The 27,851-nt window shown below is 27.2% G+C and overlaps 1 protein-coding gene across 1 annotated transcript in view; it reads right to left on the bottom strand.

The window, feature by feature from the left end:
• The window catches only part of LOC101237349 (NCK-interacting protein with SH3 domain), a 68,376-nt gene extending 42,600 nt beyond the window's left edge, over positions 1-25,776 (bottom strand). Inside the window, exons 1-2 of the mRNA XM_065816277.1 lie at positions 25,556-25,776; positions 7,661-7,770 (exon numbers count right to left, since the gene is read on the bottom strand). Coding sequence (XP_065672349.1) covers positions 7,661-7,770; positions 25,556-25,726 — 281 coding nt within the window. The 5' untranslated portion in view covers positions 25,727-25,776. The remainder of the gene's footprint in view (positions 1-7,660; positions 7,771-25,555) is intronic.
• Between the last annotated feature and the right edge of the window lie 2,075 nt (positions 25,777-27,851).

Raw genomic sequence — 27,851 nt, forward strand, 5'->3', positions numbered from 1 at the left:
TTAATGTTGACTAGAAACTTTCTTTTTTTTTTTTTTTGCTTTGCCTTATCCAATTTTGTTGCTGAAAATAACAACCACCCTCAAGAAACAGAAATAAAAAAAGTACCCAGATTATTTAAATTATTATTATTATTTTTTTCTGTTTAAATTTATTTTAACTTCCTATTTTGTTAGTTTTGCTTTCTTTGTTTTTGAAACTTAGTTTTTTTTAGCAATGCCTAATATAATAAAATTTGCAAACAGCCGTGACCTTGTCTGAAAAAAATACTTATGTGTAGAAATACAAAACAAAAAACCGCACACATTACCTGGGAAGGCTTGTATATACAAATAAAATTATTATAAGAACTAAAACATTAGCTAACTTTTAAAATAAAATGATTAGTAACTTTACAACTAGAGAATAATAAAATTTGAGAACAATTTTGTCTAGACTAATTAATTAATCAGAATAACTAACTAAAATAATTAATCCAAATAATTATGTAACATTTTAAAATTCATTTTATTTCAATGAAATTTAGACAACAAAACAATAAAAGTTGTCCTCAAATTTTTATTTGGTTTATAAAAAAACTTGTGAACACAAAATAACAAATTTAAAAAATATATATTGTTTATACAAAGTAACCATAAACAAAAAAAAAGATCATTGCTGTAAGATAGTATTAATTAAATTATTAATGATTAAATGAAAGATTTAGACACAATGATTGACAATTACAAACCATTATCATTTTATTTAAATCAACAATATCATTAATCACTTTAAGTGTATTACTGCCACATAACTAAATATTCCATGACAACTTTTGCCATAGTGTTATCAAATATGAAATAACTTTAGCAAAAGACGCATTGATTTATAAAACATTAACAAACCATTCTATATAAACAAACAATTTATTTGTCTAGCTTTTTTCTTTTGCACTTTAACCTTTCAGAATCTCTCCCAACTTCATGTTTTTCTGACTCATTCAGCCTTTAACCTCTCAAGCCTTCTGTCATCTGTTTCCTTGCTTTATAACTCTACTCTTTTTTTTTTATAACTCCCAACATAATAGTGGTTGCTTGCATCCTTGTTATGAGTGAATCAGAATAAAAAAAGAAAACAATTTTCCACCTTAAGGGTGTTACTGCAACTTAATTTAATATTAATAAAAAATAATGTGCACATATATTACAAATAACAAATGTAACAACAGAAAGTTGTTAGTATTCATAGTTTTTCTAATTAGTTGTTGATAGTGTTTCCCAGATTGAACTTTTTTTTTTGCCATTCAAAATAACAAGGTTTAATTTTATATAAAAGAGATTTTATAAAATATGAAATTTTCTTAAAAAGACTTGAGTAAACAGTTTAATTTCTATTATTATCTTTTGCATTTTTTTATTTTATTTATTACTATTTTTTTTTTAATTCTGATTCACTTTCAACAAAGCTGCAAGCAATCACTATTAAGTTAAGGGTTACTAGAGTAAAAAAAAAGTTATAGATTAAGGAAACGGTTGACAGAAGGCTTGAAAAGTTGTATGTTGTATGAGCCAGAACCAAATATGATAACAATATTTGGTACACAGACAAATAAGAGATTTGTGGAGGTAGAGAATGGAAACAGGAGTAAGAAAATGGCAAACATGGCAAAGAGAAGCAACCTTAGTGAATGCTAATTTAGCTATCGATTGTATATATGGTTTCCATAAAAGGTCAGTAGTAAACGATAATCTAAGAAGACATAAGGAAGAGGAGTCAGTGAAAGAGTTGTCATTCATTAATATAGGAATGTCAACAGTATTGTGATAGTTGTTTGCAGCAAATAACTGAGTTTTCTTTGAGTTGAAATTTACAAGCCACTGCAAACCCCAATCTGTTACAAAAGTGAGATCAGATAGGAGTAAAAAGTTGAGTCATCAGCAAAAAGAGCTACTTTAAGTACTTGAAATGTAAGGTTGTTGGGAAGATCATTAAAGTAGAAAAGAAAGAAAATAGGCCCAAGGATAGAACCTTGAGGTACCCAAGAAGTTATTGGAAATGAAGAAGAGTGCCTTCAAGGATGACTTTAATAAAGCGGTTAGAAAGAAAAAATTTGATAATCTCAAAAACTTCCCAGATATACCATATGAAGAGCTTATGGAAAAGACCAGCATGCCTCCATCTAATGAACAATAAAATCTTTTTAGTTAGCAAATCTGCTGAAGAGTTAAAGGATCGAAAACTGTATTGATTGTCTGACAATAAGTTACTAACTCAAAATGGGATGTAAAAAATTTGACTTATAAGAACTTACTTATAAAAAAACAACTGATCAGATGATATATTTGTGTGTGTGCATGTGTGTGTATATATATATATATATATATATATATATATATATATATATATATATATATATATATATATATATATATATATATATATATTCCTATAGTTTACAGCTATTTATATATATATATATATATATATATATATATATATATATATATATATATATATATATATATATATATATATATATATATTCTTATAGTTTACAGCTAAGAAAACATGTTTGTGGTAAAAAATGGCTCTTCGCTTGTTCGTGATATTGAAGCTGTTAAAATTAAGGTTAGATTATGTCAAAACGCATTGATTTAATTGCGGGAAGTAATTCAACCACAAAAATGCAAATTTAAAGACTGAAAGAATGTTTTTTAAAAACATTGTGAATATTTTCAAAAACATTCTGGATGGTTTTATTTTATTTCTTAACTGTAAATATGCGCAGAGTATTGCTACATCGACTATTTAATAGCCTGACTCACAACGGAGTGCTGCTACATCGACTGACAAATAGCCTGACTCGCAACAGATTGCTACTACATCGACTCAGAGTTTGGTTGGGGCAGGCAGTCTATCAAATAATTTAAAAAAAAAAGTTTTTCCTGTCTTTAAAATGAAAAAAATGTTTTTTTAAAAACATTCTGAATGTTTTTATTTTATTTTTTAACTGTAAAACATGCACAGAGTGTTGCTACATAAATTATCTTATAGCCTGACTCGCAACGGAGTGCTGCTGCATCGACTGAGGGTTTGGTTAATGCAGGCAGTCTATCATTTAAGACAAAAAAATTATTTAAGTTTTTAAACTTTTTCTGGTTTATTAACACTCTCTTTAAAACTACAGTTAATGGAAGAAACTTTTTGACTACCATGCAAGACTCTCTCTTTCTCTCTCTCTCTCTCTCTCTCTCTCTCTCTCTCTCTCTCTCTCTCTCTCTCTCTCTCTCTCTCTCTCTCTCTCTCTCTCTCTCTCTCTCTCTCTCTCTCTCTCTCTCTCTCTCTATATATATATATATATATATATATATATGTATATATAAATTTACATTTTATAAATAAATTAAAATGTTAAATTTTTTAAATGATTATTTCTTAAATTTCTAATTGGGGCTTGCAACTAAAAATGATTTTTTATTTTAAAAAAATTAGCAAGTAACAAATAAAAAAAATTACGCTAATTATTTACCTTATTTATTAAAACTTTATATTCTTATAAACGATTTTGTTGTGAAAGCAAAGATTATTTTTCCAAACACTATTTATTTAAATAATATCGCTGTATATATCATTTATTTGAAAATAATCACTGCGCTTTAACTTGCGTTATAAAACAAAGTTTAACTTATGTTTAGTGCAAACTTTTGATGCAGCCTCAGAACACATTTATTTAAAATTTAATTTTGTGTAAAAAAAAAATGTTAAGGAAGGAAAACCGAAAAAACAATTGCAATAAAAATGAGCTAATTTATTTTTTAAAATAAATTGAAATATTGAACAATATTTAGTAATACTTTCAAATAAATTTGACAGTTAAGTTAAGCCCAAGTAATTATTTTAATTTTAATAAGCTTAAATTTTTTTTTTATCAGAATAAAATTATATATATATTTATTAAACTAGTTTTAAATAAAATTATATTTTTTATCATAATTAAATATTATTATGATCTTTGCTTCAAGCCTAAAGTATAAGCGTTTTCAAGTGGAAAAATCAATCCTTACAATAAAATAAAAACAAAATAAAAATAAAATATCATAATATAAAATAAAGTTAAAATAAAATTTAAATTTTTTCTATGATTAATTTATTTTTTATTATTAAAAAAAATTAAACATTTTTTTTTATTGCAATCAAAAGTTGTATAAATATACTTGTGCTCGCAAGATGATAAATAAAAGTTTTTTTAAATATATTTCTTTAATGGTTTTTTTTAATGTTTTGTGTAATAACTTTGTATACAAAAAAAAATCGTTGTTGACTATAAACAATTTTGTTTTCTGTTACTAAATATTTCGATAAAATAATTAGCTTAATAAAGATTAAGTTTTCATAGTTTTAATTTTAATTGAGTTTTTTTATTTGTAAATAGCATCTATATTTAACATAATTGTTATTCAAACTTTTTTAGATAATTGTCATTCAAAAGTTAATGTGGTTTTTTATATAATCACTTTTTTTATCTTACCAGTTATAGAATAATTTAAAAGTTAAAAAATGATAAAAAGTCGCTTAAAGGGATCCCAAAGTGCTGAGACAAGTTGTATTCATATTAAAGAGAACAATAAAAAAAATGTTTGGGCACAATTTTTTTAAATAAAACAAAATAATAAAGGTATACCTAGAAAAACAAACTTTGTTGTTTTACTTGAAACTCACCATCTCCATGTTAGCCAATCTCTTAAAGTCTTTAAAATATAAGCCCCAATCTACAGACTTTATAATTTAATTACTATTTATAAAACAATGGTTTTAAGCACTTTGCATTTCTTATTATTTAATGACATGTGTTAAAAACTTATTTAATTAAAAAGTTCATTTGTTTAGCTTTCTATTGATATATGGTTTGTCATGCTTTTAAAAAGATTTACTATTTGAACTTTAATTAGTTGTCAATGTTATGCCATCCAAATTTTATTTTAAAAATATGTGTAAAGATTTTTGTTTAAACAGCTGGTAGCAAAAGAGTTAACCTTATGGTTTAATTAACAGCATTTATTAGCTAAACGATTCATCGGGTACAAGTATTCTTGTAATTCTTATTTAATCATGCGAAAATATATTTATATTCATTTAATAAATTTATTCTGTAAAACATGTATTGCTTATTTTATTTTATTTTTAAAATTAAACAATTATTGGTCAAGATTGCAAAAAAGTGTAGCATTATTGAATAAATTTTAAAATTGAAATCATTTAATAAAAAACTTTTTATTGTCAATATTGGTAGTTTTTTGATTTGTAATTTTAAGAGACAAGTTTTAATTTAAAATACTTGCCAAATACGACATAAATTGGGAAATATTAAATATAATATATTTTTTAACGCATGCTGCAACACATTGACAATTTTAATTGCCATCTGTCTTGAATTATTGCCATAAAACATTAATTATTACTTTAATTAATAAAAAGCTGTCTGTAAATTTGTTAAGTGTATAATCTATAAATATTTTTTAACTAAAAATTTAAGAATTCAGCAAATATCTCTAACAATTGATGATCTCTAATATCTCTAACAATTGATGAATATCTCTAACAATTGATGATTTCTGTATATTTGTTAAGTGTAAAGTCTATAAATATTTTCAAACTAAAAATTTAAGAATTAAGCAAATATCTTTAAAAAATGATGTCTGTAAATTTGTTAAGTGTAAAATCTAATAATATTTTATAACTAAAAATTTAAGAATTCAACAAATATCTCTAATAAATTTTTTTTACCAAAATTCTTTATTAATTAAAAATTAAGAATTTGTAAAATGTCATTTCAATAGGAGAACAAAAATGTCATAGTGATAAACAGCTTAGATAAACTAGAAAAAAAGTTCACATTGTTTACACGAGTAATAATTTCAAAAAAGAAATCACCTTATTATATATTCTGAATTTTTTTACAAGTAAAAAAAATTCAGAATATATAAGGTGACGCCTTTTTTGAATACTTATTATATTTATAACATTTTAACATAAAAATCTTAATTTTATTTGGTTCTTGCGCTCTACAAAAAAAAAACATTCTTTTGCTTACCTTCTCTGGGCATACAAAAATTGCTTTAGGTGTATGTAAATTCCAAGCAGATTAACACTTTAAAACAAAACCTGATGCATATATTAGGGTGGCCATAGAAACAATAACAAAGAAAACATATAGAGAACATAATCATCATTAAAGAAATTAACTGTAATTGTTGATTATCTGCAAGTATAAAGAGACGATTAAACTGTAATTATTTCACTGTAAGTGAAAATAAAGCAAAGCAGAAGTAAACGCCAAAATAAACTGAAAATTAGTTTTTACTTTATATAGAGAAATTGTGGCTATAAATATTAAAAAAGAAAAAAATTACTTATCGTAAAGAAAAAAAAGAAAATGTTGTATAAAAAATTATTTGCAAAAAAATCTTATTTGATTATTGAAGCTGAAACTTATTAGGTTGCATATTTCCAATCTCTTCCAAGACACTAATATTATTCAGCAATTATTTGCAAGAAACTGAATTCCAAATATAAATGCTTTGAAATGCAAATTTTGGTAAAAAATTCTTAGTTTAGCAAGCAATTTGTAAATGTGGTGAAAGTAAAATAATTACTTTGTGACTAGGGGAACAATTAACACTGAAACATACATCAAAGAATTTCTCGAGAATTTCCGATTTTAAGGACTTGTGCAGGTAATCCTTCATGGCCCAATTTAGTATATTACTCAGGCTTGGACAGGAATGGCATGCGATCGCACTCTGTAACTGACAATGCTAATAGATTTTTTCTTTACAACTTGACCACTGCTATTTTGATGTTTTAACAATTTAAATGCAATAAAAAAAAAAGTTATGTTATGAATAACTTTTATTTATTGATCTTTTCTTAAGTTTTTATTTTACGCAAACGCTTTAAATAAAAACTTAATTTTTTTAATAAAAACTACAGAAAAAATTAATTTTTTCTGTAGTTTTTATTAAAAAAATTAAGTAGTCAAAAAAAAAAAAATTGTGTGGTCAACAATAGCATTCAATCGCACACCATTCCTGTCCAAGCCTGTTACTACTCTGAGACAACTTTAAACTAGCTTAAGAAACAAAGTTTTTTTTTTGTTGAAAAACACTGCAATTTACCATATTGTCCCAAATTATGTCCTATCAAAAGATATTAGGCTATTGTCAAAGGAAAACTAAGGTTCCAGGTAAAAGTAGCTAAAAACATCCAAGACTTTAAAAATAAATAGATAAAAGCTACCAACAAAGTCCAGCCAAAGAATGTGCATAAGCTAATGTCGAGTGTAAAAGGCAAAGTGCATGCGCTCTCGATTATACAAATTCACAAACTTACTTAAGTGAAATTTAAGAATATTAATATATTTACTTTCAAAATATATAAAACATTAATATCAAAATACAATAGTTGAATAAATAGAATATTTGCGTATTTCCTGTGGTACATGTCTTATATATAGTGAAGAATTATTACCAATCAAAGTTTAAAGTGTTTCAATTACTTAAAAAATGGCATTTGTAAGAAAATAAACCAATATTTGCCAGAGTATAGAAACCCATAAAATATTTCTGCATTTAAAGTTTAAATCAGTAATTTGTTTCATACTATAAAGAATAACTAAAACCTTACTGTAAATTGTGAAGGTCACAAGCATCAAGTCCATTTGATTTGTGAGCTGCAAGCTTATGAATTCCTTGAATCGATTTATCAATCGACAAAATAACATCATCAGGTGACATCTAAAAACATATAAACAAACTGATATTACTTTTTTTTTTTTTAATTGTGGAAAATTTTGAAAATAAAATAGTTTTCAAAAAGAGAAATTTATAGAATATATTTTTTGCTGAAAATTTGATTTAATATTTAAGCGTGATTGTTTTAGGATGCATCCAATTAAATATACAATGGCAATCCTTGCAGTATTCTGTGGCTCTGGAAGCATTGCCTTTCATGCTGTTTACCTGATGCTCAATACTTATTTGTATAATTTTTTTGTTTTGTTTCTCCAATATAAACACCAATGCATGAGCACATAAGCTTATACACAGCCAGATTGCTATTTGGTAATATTTAGGATTTGTTATTACATAAATTTGTTTTAAAAGTTGGCGTTGTTGAGCTGTTTCCTTAATTTTGATCCTAGTCTTGGAACCTATGGGAGTTTTATTGTTAAGTAACCATGTTTTATCAACAACTACATCAACAGGATTGTCTTTGATTTTGAGATTTTTTGTTTCAAGTTCTCTGATCTTTTATGTCGATTTTCGACAAACATATTTATTATAAACTTTATGCAATAACAAATCCAAATTATTACTAAACAGCAATCCAGGTTTGTATAAGCTTACGCAGACATGCGGTGGCATTTATATTGGAGAAACAAAAAAGAAAATTAAACAAAGAAGTATTGAGCATCAGGTAAACAGCATAAAAGGCAGTTGGCATGCTTCTGGAGCCACAGAACACTGCAAGGATTGCCACAGTATATTTAATTAGATGCACCCCAAAACAATCGCACTTAATTCTAACAACCATGAGAAAAAAAAGAGGATCCCTTAAGATTAAGTGTAATAATAGGTCTAATGAGTGTAATAATTTTTTGATATTTGAGTTTCTTTTTTTTTACTATATTATATATATATATATATATATATATATATATATATATATATATATATATATATATATATATATATATATATATATATATATATATATATATTATTCCAACATCTTCACTTCTTACAAGGCTGCAAGCAACCACTATTAGAGTCAGTTACTAGAAGAAAAAAAGATGAAAGTTATAAAGATAACAACTAACCAATGACTTAAAAGATTGCAAATTATATGACTCAGGAAAACAAGATAAAGGAAGCGAATTCCAAAAGACTAATGTTCGATGAAAAAAACTAGATGAATAAGAATTTTTAGGTCACAGTAAAAGAATGAGACTTAATTAAATGACGAGTAACATGTGAATGATGATTTGTAGATGGCACAAGAGCCGCTAGCTCTTTAGAGCAGTTCCCATTATAGTATTTATAGAAAAGAGGAAGAGAAGAAACATTATGATGATGTGATAATGAGTGGAGGTTGGCTGCAAAAGCAGGTCCAACTATGTTTACAATATGTTTTTGCACCTTATCTAAAAGAGAAAGGACATCATTAGAAGATCCACCCCAGATATGGCAACAATATTCCATACAAGGATGGATTTATAGAGACTTGTAGAGATTTGTAGATGTAAAGAATATAATCAAGAGTAAGAAAGTGTCAAGCAAGATAAAGAGATGCAACCTTACCAGATACAAATTTTGCAATCGATTTGATATATGCCCAAGACAGAGGGTATTTTAAGTCAGAGTTGTCTACTCCTAGCCTTTGCCTAAAAAAGCCCATCCTACAAGGCAGTAGGACATGAAGCAGGTTGTACTGGGTTACATGTTAACAACTTGGCACAATAGCCTGAAGTGAATTTGACGTCATAAAATTCTTTTTTTTTTCAAAGACATTAACTTTTTTTAATTACTGCAGCAATATAAATTACCGCAAATCAAGTTAAATGTTATTTAACTTCTTTTTTATTATTACTATAAGGGAATGTTTATTTTATTTTTCATTTTTTAATAGGAAATAACAAAATTTAATATTACCTTTTTTAAAATGTTTGATATTAACAAATTTCTTTCTTTTCTCAACATTTGCATAAATGAATTAAAATAAGTTAAATTTTTTTAATGATAATTTCTTAAATTTCTAATTGGGGCTTGCAACTAAAAATGATTTTTTATTTTGAAAAAATTAGCAAGTAACAAATAAAAAAAATTACGCTAATTATTTACCTTATTAAAACTTTATATTCTTATAAATGATTTTGTTGTGAAAGCAAAGATTATTTTTCCAAACACCGTTTATTAAAATAATATCATTGTATATATCATTTATTTAAAGATAATTATTGCGCTATAACTTGCGTTATTAAAAAAAGTTTAGCTTACATTTAGTGCAAACTTTTGATGCAGCCTCAGAACAGGTTTATTAAAAATTTAATTCTGAGTAAAAAAAAAATGTTGAGAAAGGAAAACCCAAAAAACAATTGCAATAAAAATGAGCTAATTCTTTTTTAAGAATTAACAAATATTAAAATAATGAACAATATTTTCGAATAAATTTGACAGTTAAGCCAATGCAATTCTTTTAATTTTTAATTTAATAATTAACTTAAATATACTTTTTTTAATCAGAATTGAATTATATATTTTTTAAATCGAAATTAAATATTTTTTTTATAAGAATAAAATTATACATTTTTATTAATTTAGCTTAAGAAACAAAGGATCCGTGGTTCAAACCCCACCTCTAGGCAAGTCTTGCAACATCGGTTAGGAAGGAGGCATGAACTTCTAATTAAATGCTCTTCCGCTTTTAGATTTTATTGGCGCACCTAATTAAAATTAAAAAAAAAAAAAGTTTTCATTGTATATACTTTTTTTATGGTTTTTTTTTACCTTTCATTTAATAACTTTACCTACAAAATAAAAATTGTCAATATAACCAATTTTGTTTTTTGTTACTAAATATTTCGATAAAATAATTAACTTAATAGAGATTAATTTTTCATAGTTTTTATAGCGCTTATATCTAACATGTTATTCAAACTTTTGTAACAAACTTTTTTATATAATGGTTATACAAAAGTTAATGTGGGTTTTTATAAAATTAATTGCTTTTCTTATTTTATTGCTTATAGAACAATTTAAAAGATAAAAAATGATAAAAAGTTACTTAATGGAAATCGCTCTAGGTGTACGTAAAATTGCTTAACGCATAAGTAAATTGTAAGCAGCTTAACGCTTCAAAACAAGGCCTGCTATATATACATATACATATATACATAGGCCTGCTATATATACATATACATATATATACATATACATATATATATATATATATGTATATACATATACATATATATATATATTTGTATATATATATATATGTGTGTGTGTGTATATATATATATATATATATATATATATATATATATATATATATATATATATATATATATATATATATATATTATATATATATATATGTATATATATATATACACACACACACATATATATATACAAATATATATATATATATATATATATATATATATATATATATTTGTATATATATATATGTGTGTGTGTGTGTATATATATATATATATATATATATATATATATATATATATATATATATATATATATATATATACATATATATATATATATATATATATATTTATCCTGGGGTTGTCCACTGTACAAATTTTTTTTCAAAACACAGGGATTGAAGTTTTTCCAATTCTACTATTAGGGTACTAATAGTAGAATTGGAAAATCTAAAAATATTTTTTATAAAATTTTAACAACCATTCTAGAGCCCCCTAAACGCCCCTAAACTTAAAACTATGGTAATTTTCAGTTAAAAAGCAACGAAAAAATGGCAATGAGTCACATGTGTATCATTTACTGTCATTTTTTTGATATAAAATCAACAAGTCATGTTGCAAATTATATACATATTTGTCAGTATGACTCTATTGCTTCTGTGACTTTCTACAACTTGCAGCAGCCATGCTCTTTGTTGTAGATCACTGGTAATTATGGTCGCAAATTCTGAAACCAGTTTCACTCCTCTCTCTGCAGTACCATAAACGACCTTCACCGTACAAACAAACTTCTCAGTTTCTTGGTAACCTGGATGCTCTGTCCGCTGGTGAATTGGTTTAGCACGCCAGTCTGTGTTGATACCAAGAATACTAAATTATGTGTGGAAATCAGGTCCCAGAAGATTTGTCAAAACTGTTTGATGAATGATTTTACAAAAATTCGGTTTTCCAAGACAAAAACTCTCCAGCACTCGACTTTTTAAGAGTTTTGCAGCCATCTCCAGTTCACAGAGGATGAAACATGTTTACTGAAGAAAGCAAATGGAACTACCTCCTCTGTCAAATACCATAGGTGATTGTAATTCATTTTTGAAAGAATAACATCAGCATAATTCTTGTCTATTTCTTTGAAATTTATCATGTCTTGAATGAGCTGCAGATCATTGAAAGGCGCTTCAACGCCAATGCTATCTTTTGTCCAAGCTGGTGTGTGGAAAAGTGAAAGAAATCGATTCATTCTAAAAACGTGATCTTTATCTCCACATATGACATTTGTCTTGAAAACACGAACATTTTGCCAGCATAGATGTTTTAAGCCATCCATTGTGTTAATGGATGGCTCCTAGTTTCAGAAAATGTACACCACAAGACCGAGTTTGCCCAAATATGATGAGTGTGTTTTCGGCACATTCACGATAGTCGTTCTTTGATAGTTTTCAACCAGGTGCCTTCAATTTCTAAAGTTTCAAAATCAAGATATTTCATATATCAAAATTGTCCAAGTTTCCACCAGCTGCTTTAATCACCGTGGATACAATCATAGTTGTCTGATTATCGGACAGCCTCAGCCTGTTGGCTGCTGATGCAATTTCTTCACATTGCATAATTCTTGAGGGAATGTTTACAAAGATTAACAAATTCTGATCGCCTATCCATTGGAGGTTCATAATTCAAGTCTACTTACGTAACAGCAAATGCAATATCCTGATCACTTTTTGTTCTTCATTGTTGATTTCCATGTCTTCATTATCTTGATCATCCAGTCTGCGGTCATGTTCTAGTCTTTCTTTTTCTTTATCGCTTAGTATCAATTTCCAATTGTATCTTACTGCTTGCAATTGTGCCTTGATCTCAAAAATTTTATCATGACCATCCATGGTTGCCTTTCTGTCTCTTTATTGACCTTTCTGGCCATGTTCCAAAAAGTGACCACATTGTCAAAACTGTATGCCCAATTTCTTAATTTGTTATATGGTTTCGAACATTTTCTTCATCATGTTTTAGGAAAAGAAAAATTTTTTAAATTTGTCGGCAATCAGGCAGCTTGGAACCAGTAATTAATGGTGATGGGTGTCCAATCAGCCAAAAGTTCGTAGATGCATGAGTAGTAGGTCTTCCTGTGGATGAAGGAGGCGAAGTCAATATGGAAGTATCTGAAGACTGACTTAAACTGGTTGGCAAAGATGTTGACTTGCACTATGTTTCTAAAACTTTGCCACTTCTTGTCAGCATTATTATTTTAAATTTATTTCACTGTAATAAACTATATTTAGCATTATATTGCTGTAAATTATCATAACAGTTATAAGATAATAAATTATACCAATATCTAAAAGTATTATGTTATTAACCAAATTTGTAATAAATGCATGCAATTTTGCTACTGTTAAAAACATGAATTTGGGGCTTGTCTTTGGGTGCATTAAGGGGGCTCTAGAACAGTTATTAAAATTTTGTAAAAAATATTTTTACATAGCACCCTAATAGTAGAATGGAAAAAACTTCAATCCCAGTGTTTTGAAAAAAATTTGCATAGTGGACAACCCTAACATTTATATATATATATATATATATATATATATATATATATATATATATATATATATATATATATATATATATATATGTATATATATATATATATGTATATATATATATATATATATATATATATACAGGCTTCGGCAGGAATGACGGGCTATGGCCCTTGCCCGTCTCCGCACCCGTCTAAGTCAGTTTAGACGGGCCAAAAAAAGCCCGTCTCAAAAATAAATTTTATGTAAAAAATAAGGTGAACTTTATGATGTTTTTTTATTTATGTACTCTTTTAAAATTTCTCTTATGGCATAATTTTAATATGGATAGCAAAATCCATGTTATAATTTTTTATATTCTAATGTAAAATTTAAACAATTATAATTTAAACAATTTAAATAATATAACTAAATCGTACAGTTTTTCAAACGACGATAACTGATTGATATAATATCGAATTACCGTATTATATCAAGTATAATATCGAATCGATATAATCTCGAGTTACCGTATTATTTTATAAATTTAATAATTATTTGATTAAAAAAGGGAAATATACGCATTTGATGCACATAAATTAGGATTTTATTTTGGGTTTTGGTATTTATAATAATAACGATAATAAAAAAAATTATCCATGTGATCTTTTTTTCGATAAACTAGTTTGTCTTACTTTAAAGACATTTAAATTATTTCCCTGTTAACTTCCGCGTTAACTTAATGGTTTTTCTTAACGAGACAGCAGCTTATTTAATATACAATTGTATAACTCGTTATTAAAAATGAAATATCTCATTAAAAATCAACAGACGGCTAATCAATTTTTATAGAATAATATAAATAGTGTGTCTGCTTTGTAGTTATCAAGTTATTCAAGTTATCCAGTCATTCAAGTTTTCAAGTTTTTCTAGTTTTTCAGAAAAGATAGTAATGGCATCTCCTGGTAGAAGAGTTACACTAACAACATTTTTAAGTTGGGGTAAAGATGGAGTCTGTGGAAAAGAAACCGAGGTGGAGAATGGAACAATTTTTGTTGTGAAGATATGGTGTAAAGTTTGCATTCAGTATAAAAAAGAATAATGCTTATATTGTATATAATACATGCTTATATTGTATAAGAATTATTTAATACATGCTTATATTGTATAAGAAGTAATGGAAGCCCGGTATCTTAAAAAATTAATATTACTTCTAAATAAAAACTTTTTATTAATTTTATTTAGAGAAATTTGATTTCAAATTTTTTTATTTACGTATCAGATTAACTATTTCCGATCAGGATAGGCATAGGTAAAGCGAAGTTATAAAAATTATAAAGCAAATTATAAACAGTTTAAGTGAGTTTTTAGTTTTCACGCCCAATAGAATGCATAAGTATATAAACAATTGAATTGAAACATTAACATTAGTTACCAAACAATTCTTAAACTATCGAACTCATTCATTTAAGGTTTAAAAAAAAAAAGATTTCAAACTATTTGTGGCTATAGCTTAAAAAAGTCGCAGTAAGATTTTGAAAATTTTATCATTCTATAAGATTTTTATTCACTAGAAACGAAGGAACTAAAGAAGCACGATATACTAAAATATACTAAAATAAACTTTGGTAAAAAAATATACTAATAATATACTAAAATAGACTTTGGTAAAAAAACACATCAGGATGCTTAAATAAGGAAACGTGATGAAACGCCATGGTTGTTTCTATGATTTTTTCTGTCGTTTTCAAGTTTATTGGTTTGCCTATATCTGGAATAAAGAAAAAAAATGAACATGAGACTAAATAAAGTTCACTCAAATAACAAATCTAAATAAAAGCAACCATAAAACAACTAACCCGCGTGAAACAAAAATAGCTCTGAGCAAATAAAAAACTTTGAAAAACAATTATTGAAACTTGAAAAGTATCCAACTCATTTACTTTTATTAATAAAAGATTTTTTTTTCTAATTAGCTCTCAAACAATTGGCTCTCTAAGTTATTATTTTAGTTCAATTCACAAAATATTTCATATTCAATGACATTTTCATTCAAAACTAGAAGATAAATTTATAAACTTTAAAAAAAAAAATTTAAAGTTGTAAAAGCCCGTGCGAGATCATCGAGACGAGCGGCCTTTCTAGCCCGCAAAGTCTATTTGTGACGGGCTTTTCATAGCCCGTGCGGTTTTTACTCCTGCCGAAGCCTGTATATATATATATATGAAATTTATATTAGATATTAATAAATTTATATTTATTTTATAGCAATACTTGAAGAAAGAAAACAAATACTATACAAAATAGAAAATCTAAATAAAATAAGCTAAAAAAATTGAAAATTAAAGAAAGTTAAATTTTGTAAAAAAATAAAATAAAAACATTTTTTGATATATAATTTTTTCGCAATTTTTTTGAGTCAGTATAATAACAAAATACTTTATAATTTGTGCTAGAAACATGGATAATTTTTAAATTTATTTTTCAAATGTTTTTGCTAAACTTTACTGTTTTTATCAATGCACAGGAAAGCGAGAAAACTTGCAATTTATTTTTAAATTTATTAATTGCTTTTATTAATTGCTATTACTAATTGCTATTTATTTGTAAGAAAAACTTTTTTTTTAAAAAAACAGGTTTTTCATGTGAAAATAAAAAGTTATTAATACTAATATTTAATTATAAAATATTTAGTTGTTTTCACTACCCACATTGAAATAGTCTGCACTTTTGTTAAATTATCCTAAGTGTGCATTTAAAATAGATAGATGATAGAATCAAAAATCTATTCCAACGTTTAAAGTTTTGGGTAAATTGATGACTGAATAAATCTTAAATATCAAGATAAACACTTTTTTTGTTAAAATAAGTGTTTCCCTTGATTTTTACAACACTTTTTAACACAAACTATTTTATAAACTTATTGCCTGCCTAAACCGAAACCCTTAGTCGATGTATGTACACTCCTTGCATGTTCTACCTATTTAGTCAGTTTATATATGTACACTCCCTGCATGTTTTACCTGTTTAGTCAGTCATTTTTATGCAACACAGTGTATAACTACTTTAAATCTGACTCGTCTCACTACCATCCCTTCCAGACCCTTTTGGGTCTTAATTAACAAACACTTAATCTCTCATCTTGAATCTAATAACTTACTTTCTGATCATCAATAAAGATTTCAATCTTCTCGTTATACTGCTGATTTGTTAATGGTAATAATTGATAGGTTTTATTGTGCATTATTGTGTATAGATGTGGAGAGGCTAAGGCTATTGCTCTCAACATTTCAGAAGCGTTTAATAAAGTTTGGCGTGCTATCCTTCTCCATAAGCTTTCTTCTTACAGTGTATGCAAAAATGTATTGTAACTAAGTTTACAATGCAAAAATGCATTGTAAACATAGTTGAACCTGCTCTTGCAGCCAACTACCTACCATTATCACACATCGCAACATTGTTTTTCTTTCTATTTTCTACTATAATGGGCACTGCTCTAAAGAGCTAGTGTCTCTTGTGCCATCTACTAAATTCATTCTCGTGTTACTCTTCATTCAATTAAGTCTCATTCTTTTACTGTGACTGTTCCTTAGTGGTCCACAAATTCTTATTCATCTAGTTTTTTTCCTCGAACATCAGTTCTTTAAAATTCACTTCCTTCATCTTATTTTCCTTATTCATTTAATTTGCAATCTTTCAAGTCATCTGTCAATTATTATCTTGCTCTATAAACTTCATCTTTTCTCTTCCAGTAACTTCCAAACTTAATAATGGTTGTTTGGAAGTGAAGATTTTATTGTTTTAAAGGAACTTTTTTTTTCAACATCACTTCCAACAAAACAAAGTTTTGTTGGAAGTGATGTTGAAAAAAAAAGTTTCTTTAAAACAATAAAATCTTTATAGTTCAAAATATAGTTTTATTATTAAATACTATTTTCTGAAAAACAGATGTCTAGTCACCCTGCCAGTCTAACGACGCAATTTTTTTTCTAAATTTAAGTTGCCCTTAGCAAAAACAAGTCTTCCCATACTGCCAGACAAACATGTCATTACATAACTGAAAATTTAGTTATACTTTATATTTTTTAAAAAGTGATATCTGAGAACTGAAATGCTTTATAAACTGCTACAAAAAAAGTTATATTACAATCGCAAATTAAAAAAAGAAAAATTATAATCATTTGAAAAAATCTCTATGGTGAACACGCTATTTATCAAACATAAAAGATGTTTAAAAAAAAAGCAGAATTGTAAGAATAATATTAGGCTTAGAAACAGAAATAAAATGGTGAAATTACAAAAAAGGTAATAAAATATTTTTTAATACCTCGATTAACAATTTGCTTTGTACCCCTTTATCTATTAGGCTGGCATAGATGAAATATTAAACATAAAAAACCATCCCCACCATCTAACTGTTTTAATATATCTTTTACTAATAATCTGCTTCATCAGTTGAATCTTATCTCTTGCAAAATTATGCATGTTCTTAATGAAACTAATTTAAATTCTGCTATTCCTTCTTCTGATCACAGTGTTGAAGTATACTATCCTTTGATTTGCAAAGATTCCAATAGCCACATGCTTGGCTTGGGGATATACATACGCATCAATTCACCTATATGTCATGAAATCAGGTTGGAATCCTTTGACCATTCTTTTATGTGCTTCCGCTTAGCACCTTTTCACTCTATCACCATTCTCTTTATTCTTTATTGCTCTCCTTCTTCCCAAGAATGCACTCTTTTAGATATAATTTCTGATCAAATTGACCATGCCCTCTTTCTTTACCCCTCTTGGTTTTAACACCACTGACCCAGCTAGCACTAAAACCAATAACTTCTGCATTTCTTAATCTCTTACTTAGATAGTTACCTTTGTGACTCGCTTTCCTGGAAGCCCCAATCACTTACCTTCACTCTTGATTTATGTCTGGTCTCTGATCCTAGTTTGTGTTAAGTTTCTCCATTTTTTCCTTTAGGTGGCTTTAAATCTTTCACCTCATACTTCCTATTCAAACTCACCCTATCCTCACATTACTTACTACTATCCTAAAGCTGACTGAGATTCTTTTTGCGATTTTCTTTGTGATGGTCTATGGGCTGATATCTTTTCCCTCTCAGCTGAAAAATGTGCCTCCTACGTAACTTCAGACAGGAATAGATGCTCTTATTCCTTCTCATCGGTTCCAAGTCAAGCCTCATTTTACTCCATGAGTTTCACCCTCTTGCACAGCTGCTATATCTAATTGTGATCATTTTTTTCAAAATTGGAGATCTTTTTAAAGATCAACTCTCTTGAGATCAAACAGCTATTTATTATTGCAAGAAATAGATGTAAAAAGGTGCTGTCAGATGCTAAGCTCCATTATTCTCAGTTCACTAAATCTTGTATCTTATTTCAGAAGTTAGACTCTAGAGACTTTTGGAAAATTTTCAACAGCGTTGATTTGAATGTCTAGCATTGGTTAACCTAATACTAGACATTCAAATCACTCCAGCTTCTGTTGCTAAAGTCATATCTCAATTGAAATTTTCCACGTCTTGTGGTCCAGACTAGTATGTGACTGGCCTGGGCCCCGGCAAAATTATAAGATTTAGCAGGGGTTGATAGCTGGGGCTAGAAAAATTTTCTTTAATACTTTATATATTATAATTTTATGCTTACATTTACTAATTACTTAAATACTGGCATATATTTATATTTTTAAACTCTAATCTACTTCCAAAAATATTACAAGCAACCAATATTAAGTTATGAGTTACTTTAAATACAGAATAAACTAAAGTACTAGGAAACGGTTAACTTTAAAAGACTTAAAAAGTTGTAGGTTGTATAAAAAAGGAAAACATGAAGATAGGTAAGAGGTATAAGGTTTTTTTGATGCGCAAGGAAAAAAACTGGATTAATAAAAGTTTTTATAGCATGAAGGGACAGATACAGTAAAAGGATGCAACTTATTGAATAAGAAGCCAAATAAGAATGAGTTTTGGTTTGTCATAATAGAGATGATAGCTCATTTGAGCATTTAAAATGATAGTATTTGAAGAAGAAAGAAAGAAATGCAACCTACAACAATGGGAGAGTGGCTTAAGCTTGGAAGATAAAGCAGGTCTAATTACATTTACAATGTGCTTTGTCTAAGAGTAAAAGGGTTGTTATTTATCAATATAAGAATGCCAACATTATTGCAATATTTTTTTGCAGTAAATGAGTTTTGTTGTTTAACAAAAATTGTAAATTTTAAGTTCAGAATTATAATCTATAAGCCACTGTAAGCCTTAGCTGTTACAAAAGAGAGATCAGATTAAAAACCAGCTGCTTGTTCTAAGCAGTTAAAAATAGACCCACTTTAGATCTAAAATTTTCATGAAGATCGATATTGTAAATAAGAAACAATACAGGAGCAAAGATAGAACCTTGTGATACTCTTAAATTTACTTGAAATAAAGAAGAGTGTAGCCTTCAAGAATAACTTTTGTTCTGCAGTTAGAAATAAATAAATCAATCTCAAAATCTTTATATAAAAAAACTAAAAACAGAGTGAAGACTATTCGTAGGATAGTTGGAGAGGTCAAAGTGTTTTCAAGTGTTTTGAAAAATTAGAACCACTTATTTAGCACTTTTTGAAAATTTAGCAAAAACTGAAGAGAGTTCTGGAGAACACTTTTTTAAGACTATGATGGAAATCTTGTCTGGAGCACAAGCTGTAAAAGTTTTTAATTAAGAATTAACTTAAGCATTGGAAGCCAGAGTGATTTGGATGTTTAACAATGGGTTAATCTGTTTAACTGGCAGTAAGAGTATGGCCATTAGATTCAAGAATCAAATAAGAGTAAGATTTCTACTCTATTGGTTCCTAAGAGAGATGTTCTTGTAAAAAAGATTTTTAAAATGATTAAAGTTTAATAAAGCAACTGGTCAAGATGGTGAAAAATGTGGAGTAAAATGAGGCTTGACTTAAAATCGAAGAGAAGGAACAAAAGCTTTTAAACTTTTATTCCAGAAGGAATAAAAGCTTCCGATATGCGCTTTATGCATACATATTATGAATATGAACATACATGTTTGCTATTTATTTAGATGCTGACATAATCTTTACATATTTATATAAACTTTAGTATTTATATGGTGTGGTATTTGCTACACAGTGGGCCCAGAATGATAAGTTTTGGAAATAGGATCATAACTAATGATTAAGAAATCCTAGAAAACTCATTGAGGACTTTTTAGAAAGATATTTTTTTGCTGGTTATAGGAAAATTAAAATTTTTAATATTAAACTAAATTTGTGGACTGGGTTCAAATTACCATATTTGGTCATTTTTGATAAATTAGTATTTTTTGATAAATACTCAAAGTTAAATTTTTTTTTAGATGACAATTAAAAAAGTAATTTATCAGATATACTTAAAGAAAAAAAAATTCAAAAGTTTAAATAATATGGGGGTCTGGTTTCTACTATTCTAGTGATAAGAAGTTTAGTATTTTAAAACAAGTATTCTGTCAAATTTGGATTTAAAATAATGTAAGTATAATAAAATTATAAGGAAAGAGTTCTAATGAATTGAACTTGCAAAATATATTTGAAGATAAAAAGTTAAAATAGTAAAAAATGTTAATAACTTTATAATTAATCATAAATAAGGTTTTCAAACATATCATCAAAATATCTCTTTGGTTTTGAAAACATACGCTCATGAGATCTACTTGTATGCTCATTTGAACCACAATCTTCGCATAACTTTGGAGGATGCGAATGGATAATTTGGTTTAAAATACAAGGATCCGATCTCTCTAAAAGACGACTCATTACATCTGTAAGTTGTTCTAGATGTGATGTCTTACGAGAGAGAAGTTTTAAATAGTTTCTAATATCTTTGTTGTTTGCTTCAAGACCTTCCTCCGATAAATTGCCAAGGCCATAACCATCGTTTAGAGTTATTAAATCAGCTGAATGATGAAGGACTTCATGAAGAGTGTGGTTAATTTGTGCCCATGGCATATTTGTAATAATGTTAAGTGTAGCATTATTGCATAACTCCTGAAATTTTTCTATTTTAATTTTACGCTGACAAGAAACTATACGAAGTATTATACTGATTTGAGAATGTAGTAATAACAAGCTTTCTTTGTACATAGGAGAGCATAGATCATTTATGCTGGAAATTAGTTCTTCAGAAAAAAATCTACGACCTTGTGACTCTGTTGTAGATGTCCCTCCCTTCTCACCAGAGTTACAACACATATCTAATCGCAGTCCAGTGTTTTCTTTTATTTTAGTAATAACCCTGTCTTTTGCGTTACGTATTGGTTCACCAAGTGGTCCAGTTTTTGTAACCCAAAGTCTGTAATCTATATGACACCTATAAAGTAGTTTTAAAAACCAGGTAGTGCTGTTTATATATGAATGTGTTATACATATGCTTTTTTGGTCAGATTTGGTTTGTGGTTTTTTAGTAAGTCCTTTTCGTGTGGCAAAATCTCCAGTTTTAGTTGGAATGATACCATCCTTATTAACTAGCTTTTCGTACAGCATCCAAGTTTCTTCTAATGATCGATCAATCGGAAATCCTTCACTAACTCTCCTAATATCTGTCCATTCAGTAGTTTTTGTTTTGCAAAGTATACAATCTGCACCTCCTAGTCCACTGATAAGTCGTTTAAACTTTAAATCCTTCATTGTATCTTGAATATAAATTTTGACATTGATATAATTTTTGCCAAATAGACAACACATTCCTTCAGCATTCAACTCTTCTCGTGCGTTATCAGTAGTTGGGACAATAAGATCTAGCAAATCTTGATTAGTTTCTGTTTCTCTTATCAAAAACACAGGACGTAATGATCTCGATGCATTTGGTGAATAATTTTGCCACAGGGTCATATTTTTACTATCTCGATGGCATATTAGTTTCAGAGGAATAAGACCATATTGAAAGATATTTGATTTGCTTTCAATCATTTCTTTTGATTTCATTGATACCTGTTGCCCTGCTCCATCACAACCATCCTTAAAACACATCTGATACTCATCACCATCTACTGGAATAAAAGAATCTTTAATAATATTCAAAACAGAATCAATTGTCATTTTTACAAGCTCTTTGTATTGAACAGAAACACCTCTTCCAGTCAAAACATTACTAATTGTAGGGCGCAATTTTTTTCTTCCTTCAAGCAGTTCATTGGTTGTTGGAAAATATATGCCTTTTGAAGCAAAAAGAAATCTTAATTTTCTCATTTGCTCTTTACTTAATGTAAGGGAATGCATTAGAGCAATGGATTCATCTATACTAAAGATATCTATTGTTTCCATATGGTTTGTAAAAATAGCATTTCCAACACGAGCAATACTTTTATTATTTTTTGTGTTAACTCTATGTAAAAGGTAACCCAATAACTGGTTAACATGCAACTCTGGGCACTCATTAGTGATAGATTTGTTTATATAATTGAGAAGTTCCTGTGTCCTCTCCTTTTTCATCTTATCACCCAGTTCTGTAAAAGACTTTCTTTGTTTTGAAAAACATGGTTCTGTTATGCAAGCATCCTCTACTTCATAAATGATATCTTTTGATGCTTGTGAAAGTATAAATGCATATCCATTTTTCTTGAAATGTTTCTCTTTCAGGCGTTTATAACGTTTCCATGTTTTTTCACACACATTTTCGAACTCCAATGAATTAACTGATAGTTCAAAATCTTTATAAAGTATTTCTTTAATGGCTGAATATGTTACTGAATTTGACTTAACAGTTTTGTCAGCTCTAACAAATTGTGTGAATAAATCTATTTCTGTGATGTATTTTACATTTTTATTTTCCTCCATTACATTTATTTTTTATTTTACTTTACTTCTGTTGAAACAAACACAAAACCATATTAAATAAATATTAAAAAATTTAAAATGTTCATATTTGTAACTAAAAGTAAAATATTCACATATTTTAAGGAAAAAATAATTATCACTGTTCAACTTTTTTAAGTCATGTGAATAAAAAAAAAGTGCTAACTTGCCTCAGTTCTCCTTAAAATATTTGAAAAGAAGAAATGTTAAATATTTTAAAAATGTATGACACAGTAGAGGCAAGTTAGCACTTTTAAAAAAACTTAAGATTTAATCTGATTTTTTGTAAAAAATAACAACATAAATATATAACATAATAACATAATTAATTTTTAAAAGCTTTGAAGAAAAAAATAATAAAAAAAACAACATATTTTTAATTTATTTATTCAAAAATATATTACATATCAAACTAAAAACAACTTTTACGTAAGTGTTTTATCAATTTTCATGTCAGTAAATTCATTTTGAATGGAAACTAACCGAATTTACTAAACTTTTATAGATACACAAAAAAATTGAAAATTCATCAATTTCAAAATTGCATATCATCACATAGAAATTAGCTAGAAACATAATTTTTTTTTTATTTATCCACAAATTTATCTGACTTTCTGAATAAATAACTTTTATAGACTTTCTCAAACAAATATTTTTTCTCTATTTCCACTTCTGGGCCCACTGTGTGCTAAAAGAGAAGATGATTAAATGATGATCGTGATCATAATGAGATGGTAATAATTATGATAATCATGTTGATTATAATGATGTTTATATATGCATATATATAAAAAATATAACATGAATTTTGAACAAAAAAAATATACTTTAGGATGTATAAATGTTTATTCAGTTTATTCAAATGTTTGGTCACAAACCTGGCCCCTGCCCCGACTATATTTTATCAAACCCGGTCCCAGTCAAATATCAGCCCCAGTCGTTTACTGGTCCAGGCAACACTCTTGTCATATACAAAATTGTTCTGGTGAACTCTCTTCAATTCTCTTTAAACTGTTTAATAAATGTTTGACTAAGCCTTGTTTACCTGACTGCTGGAAAATAAGCTTATCTGGGGAGGTTTTTGTGATTATTAAATCGTTTCATTCTAACAGCTTTATTAAAGCCATCCTTAAAGGCCAGCCATCTTTTTTTTCATTTCCAGTAACTTCTGGGGTACCTCAAGGTTCTATCTTTGGTCTTGTTTTGTTTCTTATCTACATTGCGGTAGTGGTGTAGTGGTAAGAGCGCTCGCTTTGTAAGCGAGAGGTTCGGAGTTCGACTCCCACCACGTCCCTGGAAGTACCTGGAGAACTTAGTTTCTCCGCGCAGCGGCCTTGCTCGGCAAGGTTCGTGTTTCGGAGTTAAAGAGTTGAGAGAGGGTTGCACCACGAATAAACGACTAAATAAAAAATATATATATATTAAAAAAAAAAAATGAGTATCCTCCTCGACTGTAGTGGCCCCCCTCGGGCCTTGGGGAGGTGAATAATCTTAAAAAAAAAAAAAAACATTAATGATCTTCCCGACAACCTTACATAACTTTTTTTGCTAATGACTCAACTTTATAATCCTATCTTGACAAAAAGTCTTCTCTTTTCGATCTTGAATCTTATCTCACTAACTCAGTTATTTATTGCAAACAACTATCGCAGTACTGTTGATGTTCCTATATTATTGAATGATATTAACTCTCACTGAGCTCTCTTCTTTACATCTACTTTGAATATTGTTTACTACTGACCTTACATGGAAACCATATATATAATTGATTTCTAAATTAGCCTTGTTGAGAGTGAATCAAAACAAAAAAATAAAAAAAACTTTAAATGCTAAGAAACAGTTATTAGAGTCAGTCTATTAATTTTTTTTGATGGGGTGTGCTGGGTAAATAGCAGATGAGGTTAGGGAGAGAAAGAACAACTGGCATAAACAGTATTACCCAAACTAACGTTGGGTGCAGCACTGGAGACATAAGCTACCTCATAAACTTATTATAAACTTAACTTAACTCATTTTTTTTAATTATAGATTGATTACAAAAAATCAATAGACTTAAAATAAGTTATTGAAAATTTGTTAAAAGACTCTTTTTTATGCTATTTATGCTAGATTAATAAAAACAAAATAATGATAATGTAATCCAACAAGGCAATCAAGGCAATTATGTCATATTAGTTACTATGGCAACTATAATAAAAAATTTAAAAAACCTTATTAATCTCAAGATAAGAAGCTGGTACAAGACCACAATAGCCATCTTCATTTGCAGCAATCCACCAGTGTTCATCAACTTGTTCGAGAAGATTAAACAAACATCCTTTGTTGAACTTTAAAACATCTTCATTTTGATCACCATTAAATGCATAAACTGATTTATACATAGTTTATTTTTAAGATAACTAACAAACACAAAAGGTTAAACCAACTTAGAAATATACTTAAAAACTTATAAACTAAACAAGATAATAATAATAATAAAAGACTTTAATACATACATACATACATACATACATACATACATACATACATACATACATACATACATACATAGATACATACATACATACATACATACATACATACATACATACATTTATATATATATATATATATATATATATATATATATATATATATATATATATATATATATACATATATATATATATATATATATATATATATATATATAAAATATATATATATATTTATGTATATATAATATATATATATATATATATATATATATATATATATATATATATACATATGCATTTATATATATATACATATACATTTATATATATACATATACATTTATATATATATTATATATATATAAATGTATATGTATATATATAAATATATATATATATATATATATATATATATATAATATATATATATATATATATATATATATATATATATTTATATATATACATATACATTTATATATATATTATATATATATAAATGTATATGTATATATATATATATATATATATATATATATATATATATATATATATATATATATATATATTTATATATATATATATATATAAATGAGTAAAAACACTTATCTAACTTTTTGCTAATTTATTATTGTTTTTTAATAGTTTATTATTGCTCTGCTCTTTAAGATCATTGAGCACTCTATTTGTAAAATACACTAACATAATTTACATATACATATATATATATATATATATATATATATATATATATATATATATATATATATATATATATATATATATATATATATATATATATATATATATATTAGGATTGAATGAAATCAAATATTATAATATTTTGTACTATATTGTAAACAGTACATGGATTGATTGATTGACTGAAGTGCCATGTTTTGTTAAAATAAAAAAATTTAGCTCACCGGATAATCCGGCGGATTGCCTCTAACGTAATAAACGCGTCTTGTTTATGGCATTTTGATTGGCAAAAAAAAAAGTTTGCTAAAAATTATTTAAATTTCCCGCCATAACAGTTTTTTGCATTTGAGTTGGCGAGCCAAATATTAAACAAGTAAATCATTCTTTTACTTTTCCAGGACTCAAACAATTTGGTGGAAGGGGTGGATCTAAGGTGTTACCGGTTTTTGCATTTTATCTGGTGGTTATTAGCACGAATCTGGTGGGTTTTTTTCATTTAATCTGGCGGTTTTTTGCATTTAATCTGCGGGGTTTTTGCATTCAATCTGGCAATTTCAAAATTTACATCAATTTTATAATTCATGTTATGAATTGCTTAAATAATAAGTAATATAAAATATTCTACATACTCCAGTTAAAAATAAATTTAGATGTGTAACAAATAGTATGAATAGTCCAATAGCGATGAGTAATAATAATAATAATAACAATAATAATAACAATAACAATAATAGTGACTATCAATCACTCGATTGGAGCTATTTGTCCTCTTGTAGTATTCTTAATTTTCGAGAATGTCTCATCACAAGGATTTAGAAAAGGTGAGTTATCAGATAAAAATCTGATAATGAATGATGAAAGTTAACGTTTTCCATCACCAAGGTAAACTCTTCTTTTTCCTTTAAATCCTTTAAAAACATCTGCTGTCAACCCTACGCCAATTATTGCTTCACTCTGTACTATGTTTAGACAATTTAATGCTAATATCATGGCTATGTTACGGCCTCTTGATGACAATACACGTTGATTTGGGGTAGTTCTTTGGAGAATGTACCCGTGTTTTCTTATCATATGAAGGTTGGACGAACTTTTATCAATATAAATGATATTTCTGTAACGTTGATGCAATGTCAAGTTTAAATACCATGAAAAATATGTTTTTCTTCCTCCTTTTACCTCTCGTGTCTTACACTAAAGGGTCATAAAGTTTTATATGTATAATTTAATTTTTTTTAACCATGGCCATAATGTAGAGACATTAACATCAATTCCCAATTCTATCTTTATCTTCTGTAGATTATAGTTTCTGTTATCTCCAATTAACTCA

This window comes from Hydra vulgaris, chromosome 13 (genome assembly GCF_038396675.1).
Source record: "Hydra vulgaris chromosome 13, alternate assembly HydraT2T_AEP".
Classification (NCBI taxonomy): domain Eukaryota; kingdom Metazoa; phylum Cnidaria; class Hydrozoa; order Anthoathecata; family Hydridae; genus Hydra; species Hydra vulgaris.